At 33.6% G+C, this 9,453-nt stretch overlaps 1 protein-coding gene across 1 annotated transcript; it reads right to left on the bottom strand.

Annotated features, from left to right (window-relative positions):
* Nucleotides 1-7,364: 7,364 nt before the first annotated feature.
* Nucleotides 7,365-8,466, bottom strand: LOC21393609 (ethylene-responsive transcription factor 4). The gene has a single exon (XM_010093170.2). The coding sequence runs from the start codon at nucleotides 8,378-8,380 to the stop codon at nucleotides 7,607-7,609; it is 774 nt and encodes a 257-aa protein (XP_010091472.2). The 5' UTR covers nucleotides 8,381-8,466; the 3' UTR covers nucleotides 7,365-7,606.
* Nucleotides 8,467-9,453: the final 987 nt, after the last annotated feature.

Here is a 9,453-nt window from a genome sequence, read left to right as displayed (position 1 = left end):
AAATTTTTTTTCAGCTCATTCAATATCTTGCCCGAAATTTTAAGGTGAGGTGTGGGTTGGGCCTATAATGGTCCGCACACCCCAACTTAACTTGTACTCTAACTTGCCTCCTCTAATATCTAACCTTAGGTTGATAACTCATTTTTACTCTCTAGTTTCTTCATGTTTAAATTAAGCCTCTATGTTTGCTTTATGTTAAGACTAATTTATGAGTATAGACTAATTTATGTTTGCTTTATGTTTGATGTTGGATTGACTACTTTACTTCATGTTTGATGTTAGATTGAACTTTAAATTTCTATCTGTTTGAATGTTGTAATTATTATTTCTATTTGATGATGAACTTTGAATGTTGGATTGAACTTTGAGTCTTTAATTTTTTGAATGTTGAAACCGACCACCCAACCCGCCCCGCACCGCCCCAACCCAACCTAAACATCATTAAATTGTGAAATTTTTCTAACATCGTTGTAGGTAAATATGTGCAACCCGCACCTTTTAAGACGGAAGAAAAAAAAACCATATCCCGCACTAACTCAACCCATGAACAGCCCTAATTTCTTTCTTACATCGCTTTCAACAGAGGCTCCATTCAAAGGTCGGACCTAGAGTTAAAAAAATGCTAACCATTATCGTTACTTGCTGTGATTATTAATTCGTTGGATCATACATCGAGTTATCATCAATCAGATACAACTCTATAAATCATTACGTGGGGATTATATATTTTAATCTTAACACGAAATTCTAAATTAAATCTTTGCTCTTTTCTTTTTTTTTTTTTCTTTTTTTCCTTTGTTAAGTTTCAAGTATAAATTGCACCTTTTTCGACAGGCTGTACGGAGACTCGGCCCTAATACCATAACAAGAAGGAAAAGAGGAATTAGCAAAGCCGAATGGATACAATTTCTTGTCCCAGAGTTGGGACTAGGGCAAGACAAAAGAAACATTATTTGCCTCGATTTCACTTTGATACAGACAATTTTTAGTATATATATACTTTTTATAGGATTTAATATTAACCTTAATCTTCATATTGTTCTTATACACATTTTATTTAGAATTTAGTTTCTTTAACGAGAATATTTGCGTTGAATTTATAGCCAGCTTAACTTACTTTTTGTTTAAAATTTTCATGGACACCGAGTATTATGAGAGGAATTGAGACTAGGCTCGGATATGAAAAGCATTCACTAAGGCCTCGTTCATTTCACCGATTCGAGTTTATAGTTCAAGTTTTGCTACAGTAAAAAGCTCTCATAAACAATCACATTTAACTTTTTTACTACAGTAAAAAGCTCTCACATAAAGTCACATCTCAACTCAAATTAAAACCTCGAATCAACGAACTAAACGGCCCTAACCCTACTTTGTTATCCTTAATTTGAAGGTGCTTGTACTAAAGGCAATAAAAGGGAAAAAAAAAAGAAGTAAAAAAAACAAAGACAAAAAATATCGAAAAATGATTGATTGTTTCTTTTTTATGTTCATTTGCTTGTTGCAAAGTATAATTAGAACAAAATCTAATTCCATTTATAATATTTGTTAATTCAAACAAAAAATGATAATAACTTAATTAAAATATCGTGTGATAATTATTAAGTAGGGTGTGGTTTTAATTTTGACTCCCCCTCAATATGTATTATTATTTTAGCCGTAATATATTAATCTAACTGTTGTAATAAATTATATAGTTGACCAAAATTATGACAATTAATAAAATTAGATTTTTATCACGTCACGTCATCAAATTTTTATATTTAATGATAACCACCAATGGAAACGAACCATTAAAAACTCGTCCATATTAAGTATACATAACTAATGAGAGAGAAAAATAAAAGGAGTGTTTTCGGATAGAGTCCTGACACTAGTTTTTAGACATGCGTCAGAACCTTAGCCTTGTGTTTCCATTCATGACTTTACAATGATGAACTGGAGATTTTGGTGGGGGGCGATTTATTTCGAGACATATATAGTTGTCGAATTTGAGACAGAATGGGAGAACCCGACTTCTTTTTGCGGCATTCCAAGCGTCTTTTCAACAATTTTGATGGTAGCGTGGCGTATTTGAGATGGAATGGGAGAACTTGACTTCTTTTGGCGATCGCCTTTTCCACTATCCATCTTTTCTTGAGATCTCAGCGTAGGTTGTGCTGTGATTTAATGGTGTTAAAAGTGTCGTGTTGCATGGTTACTTTAGGCTACACGCGTGGTGCACATGCGTCGGTTCAATAGCACGTCGACGATGCTTTGCCCGACCTTATTGGTTTTTAAGATTGTTACGGCCATTTAAGGTTGTCTCTTTAGTAGAAGCTTTATCAGTAGAATTTATATTTGTTTTTTATTTATTTTCTTTAGGTATATAATAATTGTGGTTTATCCCGACTTGTCTTTGTCTTTTGCTTGATTGTGTTTTTGGTCCTCTAGATTTGTTTCTTGATGACTTTTTTGTATAGACTTTAGTGCTATGCGTTTCTCATCGATCGATTAATATGTTGATTGTAAAGAATCTTTTAAAGAACTATGTGTTGTACCTCTTTAAATGCCTGCTTGTGGAATCTTGTACACACCATTCCTTTAAAGTGTTTCATTCAAGCTTACAAGTGGATTGATTCTCACTCATCGTGCATTTTATTAGCACCAAGAGGTCGATTACCATTATTCGCAATTAATGAAGTAAGAATTATCCCTCTTATTAACCCGCCGAATGTGACTTGATATGTAATGAATTTGGACTTCCTAGATACCAGTTGATGAATAGATCACGTTTCATTCCGTTCCATCTGTAATCTTAGGCCTCGTTCACTTCACAGATTCGAGTTTTCAATTCAAGCTGAGATGTGACATTTTATGAGAGCTTTTTACTGTAGCAGAAAAAGTTAGATGTGACATTTTTTAAAAATTTTTTACTGTAGAAACCTAAAACTGAAAACTCAAATTGGTGAAATGAACGAGGCGTTAGTTGATTGCTAATTGTTGACTTGGAAATATAAAAACACAATTGTTCGCTTCTTATTTAGTGAAAAGAAAATTGCTCTTTAGAATTTGCGCCCCTCTAATTATTATCATTTCTTTTACGCAAAAGTCCATCCTTTTGATAAAAAGTAAGGTAAAAATGACCTTTTAATAACATACTTTCCATCCAAATTCTTAAAAAGAAATTTCAACATAATTTTTCAGAATATTAGAGATATTTTATTATTACTTCAGGTCTCGTTCACTTCGCTGATTTGAGTTTAGAATTCGAGTTGAGATGTGATTTTATGTGAGAGTTTTTTACTGTAGTAAAAAAGTTAGATGTGATTATTTGTGAGAGCTTTTTACTGTAAAAAAACTCGAATTCTAAACTCGAATCAACGAAGTAAACGGAGCCTATTATGTAATATTTCTAAACGAAATTGGAGTTAATGGCGCGTGGCGCGTGATGGGGGCAAAGCCTGCATAAAAAGTATCCATGCATGTTCAAATATCATGCATCGAATAATACAATAATACATATTGATATACGTACTTAACATATGGATTTAATGAAGAGAGATTTTACTATAAATTTTAATCCATATAGAACGAGAGAGCAAAGAGGGGGTTGGGATTGAGGACAGCGTGGTGCGAAAGCGAAATCCTCTCCACAGATTCAGCCGACACAAACACGGGCCCCACCGAAAGCGGCAACGACGGGATTCACGCGTCCCACAAAATATTTTATTTTTTTTATAATATTGTGAAAAATAATAATTTGTTTTTCGCTCTTTAATTCTCCATCATGTGGACCCCACGATTGTCTTCTCCAATCCTCCTCCACGACCATGCTTCGTCTAGTCTCGGCTTTCTACTAATTCCCAAGAAGAAAGGTTTAAGTTTTGATTAAACTAATCCATTTTTTAGTAAATAAACTAATCCTTCTTTTATTTTAATAAATCTTAGCTAATGTGAAAATATTTAATTTTTTTATAAAAATGTGAAAAAAAATAATTTGTTTGTTCGCTCTTTATTTCTCTATCACGTGGACCCCACGATTGTCTTCTCTAATCCTCCTCCTCCACGCTTCTCTATTCTTGCCTTTCTACTAATTCCAAAGGAGAACGGTTTAAGAGTCTGTTTAGTTTGAGGATTAATTCTTTAATTTGAATCATAATTCATAATTTATTATAGTATTTTTTTTTATAAAAAATATACGTAAATAAAAAATAATTCTAATCTCATAGTTTTAATCTATGAACCAAACGGCTCTAAGTTTTGATTAAACTAATCCATTTTTTAGTAAATAAACTAATCCTTCTTTTATTTAATAAATCTTTTAGCTAATTAGAAGTTAATTTAAAATGATTTTGTTGGACGGCGTGAGCAGAAGCTAACACGTGCCGTCCACTGCTACTATTGTATTGTGGTACAATGTACGAAAGTTTCAAACGCCCTGTACCGAGGTAAACAAATTTGTACGCGTAGAGTTTTGTGTTTTTAAAGCTATTTAATTGCAGGATTAGCAAAAAAGCTATTTAATTGCAGGTTCTACGGAAAAGTTATTTAGGATGCGCTTGGAATAAAAATTTGTGTTATAATTTAGATCATAATTTGTTACTCGTTATAGTATTTTTTCTCATAAAAAATACACGTTACTTAAAAATTATTCTGAATGCATGAACCAAACGTTCTCTTAATTTTTTTTGCTAATCAGTTTATTTATTTATAGAAAAACAAAAAGGTTTTGTAATTGTGGATTGTTTTATCAAGCTTAATATTAAGGTTTGAAAGAAAGGGTTTGTTTGGTATGAATATTCAAATCATGGTGATTCTAATCATGATTCTAGAATCATAACCATGATTCATGATTCTAGAGCCAAAATCATGATTCATGATTTTGGATTCAAATCATGATTCTGAAACTATGATTCAAAATCAGGGGTTTGAATCAAGAGGAGGGTGGTTTTAGAATCATGTGTGATTTTGGTTTAAAATATCACATCAGATTCTGAATCATGATTCAGAATCATCCAAATCAAACACTAATTCTGAATTATGATTCAGAATCACTGTAAATAAACATTGATTCTGAACTAGAATCCAGAATCATGATTATGGATCCATCTACCAAATGAACTCTAATTATTTCCATTAACAATAGAATTCTACTGCCGCGGGCCCACATTAGGGGTGACAATTCGTGTCATGTGTCGTGTTTTGATCGTTTCTTTTTAAATTTATAGTTAACCCGAACATGACCCGTGACACGAAATTTTTTAAAAACCGCAACACGACCACTTTACTGGTTGACATGACACGACACGAAAATGACCCATGACACGAAATTGACATGTGAATCTGAAATTGACACGAAAATTGTATACTTTTATTTAGTTTTTTACATATTAGAAATAACTTAAAATTTATCACATACTAAAATACAATAACATCCATTGAAATTAAGCAAATAATAATATAAGATTTTAAGTATAACTATCATGATATCACAAGTTCATAATAAAATCAAAATTATGTATTGAAAAATATATGTATTTTTTAGTTTTTTACGAGTTTCGTGTCGTGTTTGGATTAGACGAGTTCAACCCGAAATTGACATGTGTTTTTCGTGTCAGTTTCAGGTCAACCCAATTCTGACCTGAACATCTTTTTTCTCAACCCTAAACCGGTATCGTTTTCAAGTCGTGTTGTCGTGTCGTGACTCATATTGTCAGTCCTAGCCCACATAATTAGTTGCTCTGCCATGTGCCACATGTTCTTCTACACCGCCTCATTTTTTATTTTCATTAAGTTATTATGACATGATTAGAAAAAATGAATTATCGTTTCATCTACTTTTCAATCGTTATATTATAAGAAATTATTTATTTTGTATGTTTTTCTAATCTAATCTACTATAATTTAAATAAATATTAAAGGTCTACCAAATACTACTTATATAAATTTACCATTAACTATGTAAAAATAAAATAATTGTAAACTTGGAAGGAAATTTATTTTAGAAATTTAAAAGGGATTTTGAGAAAATTATAAAGGAATTTATGAAATAATTAGTCATAAACATTTGAACAGTCAACCACATATTTGCTAAGAGCACAGTGTTCTATTAACCAAGACTTAAATCATCTTCATAGCATTGTGTTAGTTTTGATCAATGAAGCCAATTTTTTTTTTTTTTTTTAATTTTGATATGAGATAAGGTTGATAGATGTCAAGCTCATTCTATTTTCTAACAATTAGATTAAGGATCTTCTCTACTTCCACTAGCTCAATTGACAAAAACGACAATCCAAAATGGGGATTTAGATATCATCCAAGAAAAATGTTTTCCTTAAAGTAAGAGTTCTTTTGTTTTATTATTTTTTCCTTCTGTTTCTTTCCTCTTACATCTCTCTCCCCATTTCACACGCTTTCAACCCCCATGGCTCTCTACCGGTTCCACCGTCTGTCTTAACGGTGGTGTTTTAATTGACCCTTTCAGCTCTACTAAGAAACGAATATATTGGGAAAATTTTGTTTTAGTACTTTTTGTTATTATTAAAATTTTAAATTTTAATTTTAATTATTGAAAATTTTACGTTGGTATCTCGACATTTAAAAACAAAAATTCGATACCTCAGAGCTAGTTTTGAGGAAAAAAAAAAATTAACCTTATTATAAATTTTCATCTATTAATCAGGATTTTTTCGGACGTTATGAGTATAGATTTTTGCTTTAATATTCTGTTTGGTTTAGAATTAGTGTAAAAATGAGGTTAATTTTTCAACTTTGAGGTTTATTTTTTCATTTTTAAATTTTTTCAATTAGTGTAAAATAAACGCTGATGCTCTCTTTTGAACTTTTTGTTTTTGTTTTTTTTTTCTTTTTTCACCGTTTCTTTTTTGTTTGTTTGTTTTTTTTCTTTTCTTTCAGTGCTTGTGTTAATAACATGATTTTGTTGTGTTTTAAGAACCTCATTTAAAATCTTTTTTTTTTAAATTCTGGTCAACAGTCTATGGTAATTTTGTATTTTAGTATCCTTAAAAAATAACTTCAAGATATTAAAAGAAAATTTTAAAAAAAATTGAGATATCAACATAAAATTTTTAAAAATAAGTAATATTAAATTTTAATTTTGATATAGCGGAAACTGCTAAAATAAATTTCTCCATATATATATATATATATTAAAAAAGCCAAAAAAAAAAGAAGTAAAGGGTAAAAAAGTAAAAGGCAATAAAAAGGTTGTTCGACTCCCACCGTTTTTTATCCACTTTCTGTTGGCCAGAACCTTTTCCTTACTTGCGTTAGTCATTCTATTTTCCCATTGAAAATAATATTATTGATGATTTGCAAGAAATAGAAAAAAAATCAAGCAACAAAGATAAAAGAGGCAAAAGGCATCATTAGAATTTGCTTTGTTATCCATTAAAAGGAAAAGAAATCTGAATTAAATTTACATCTATAAGGAGAAAGCATTAAAAGCTCCACCACTTGCTCTTCTGAGCTACCTCTTAAAACTTCTTCAAGGGTACAGAATTTAATTTACAAAACTAATCAAAGGGATAAAAAAAAAAAATTAAATAAAAAAGCCTCCGATGGCTGGTGAGTAAAGTTATTACAAAAATTGTTAAGAGTGAGAAAATTATGCCTCCCCAGGAGGAGCAAGGTTGAGATCAAGATCAAGTACAACTTTCCCAGGCTGCCCTTCGACCACGGATGACGAGTCCGACTCGCTCTGGGCCCCACCACTACCAGCTTTTCCTCCCGATCCGAACTCCACCGCCACCGGATCGAACCGGACCGGGTAGACCGGCGTCATAAACTCCGGTCTACTGAGCGCGTCGAAGAACAGCACGGGGCGCGTAGGGACCAACCCCCCGTACGCCGCCACGAGATGATGCGGCGGCAGGGGTAGAGAATCCGTCTGCTGGTGGAGGAAAGGGAAAAGCCCGCCGCCGAGGTGGCGCGCGGGCTCACGCGCCGGGAAGCCGTTGCCGGAGGACTCGACGGTGCTGCTCTGGCTGGGGCTGCGGGCTTCGGAGGGCGGTTCGGTGGCGGTGGTGCCGGCGCAGGGGAGGATGGGGAAGTTGGTCTTGGCCTTGGCGCCGCGGAACTCCCTGGCGGCGGCGTCGTAGGCCCTGGCAGCCTCCTCAGCGGTGTCGAAGGTGCCGAGCCACACGCGGCTCTTCTTGCTGGGGTCACGGATCTCGGCGGCGTAGCGGCCCCACGGCCTCTTCCTCACACCCCTGTAATGCACCTCTTTGCCGTCGGAAACATTCCCTTTGTTGATGTGGTTCTTCTTCACTCCGATCCTGTCCTTTATAGCCATTTTTCGCTTTTCCTCTTTCTCTGTTTTTTTCTTTTTCTTTGTGTTGTTGTGATTGTGTGCTCGGAAAGAATGACGGGGTGTGCTCATTTTATAGGAGAAGTGAGGGGGCTTCAAATTTTTTTTTTCTAATATTGATGGGATTTTTAAAAATTATTATTTGTTTGGTGTTGGGGGCGGTCAGCGAGGAGTTTGACTGGGCCAGAGAGGCCGCCGCCCAAAGCATTAAGAGAGAGAGAGAGAGAGAGAGAGAGAGAGTGAGAAAGAGCCAGAGAGGCCGCCGCCCAAAGCATTAAGAGAGAGAGAGAGAGAGAGAGTGAGAAAGAGGGGGGTCGTGTCTTTTGTACGTGGAGAGAGTAGTGAGAGTATAAAATAAATAAGTTTTTTATTTTTATTTATTTTTTAAAGGGACTAAGGAGGTTACGTGGCACGCGGCAATTTCTAGACAATCGGCGAAGGCTTTGATTGTGTGCCGGCTTATGGCCCATCCGCCGTTATTACGGCTTTCATTGTGCATATATTCCACGCTCCTTGCCAAGTGTGTGCACCACAATTGCTCCCTTAGCCAAAGATTTTGCCCAACTTAATTTGGTTTGGAGTCTTGACTTTGAACCAAATGTTTGGCAAATGTTTTTAGATTTAGTTTAAACCATTCAAAAATCTGGTTTACCTCCCTTCTTTTAACGGTTTAGAGTTAAACCAAATTCTCAAACTTTCTATTTTAAATTAAAAAAAATTTGAACCATCACATTTTAAATATATTTACTAAACAAATCTTATGACTTATATGTAACTCCTCGTGTATTTGTTATTTTAACAAAAAAAAAAAATCATAGATTGAGAATGTTGGGGTGAATAGCTTCTTTTTTTTTTCTTTTTTCGTTTTTGCTAATCAAGTGAATTGCTATTTTTTTTTTACAAAGATCAAGATTATTAAGTTATTTATAAAATAGAGACAATTTTAATCTTATTAATGAAACTTCAAATTAAAATTTAGTACTTATCAATTTTTTAAAAATGTGCATATATTAAATACAAAAAATTTCTACGCAATTTATAGTGTTCAAATCATAAAGACCATTAAAGTCACTAGAGTTCAATATAAAACAATATTTTTATATAGTATTTCAACCTGTAAAATATAAATAGATTAATGGCCCATG

Source organism: Morus notabilis, unplaced genomic scaffold (genome assembly GCF_000414095.1).
Source record: "Morus notabilis unplaced genomic scaffold, ASM41409v2 Scaffold290, whole genome shotgun sequence".
NCBI lineage: Eukaryota > Viridiplantae > Streptophyta > Magnoliopsida > Rosales > Moraceae > Morus > Morus notabilis.
Note: the sequence above shows the minus strand (reverse complement) of the source record. Positions and strands in the feature narration are given on the sequence as shown.

Excerpts from the sequence above, each read along its gene's own strand:
- LOC21393609 (XM_010093170.2), bottom strand. The coding sequence starts at position 8,380 with ATGAGCACACCCCGTCATTCTTTCCGAGCACACAATCACAACAACACA.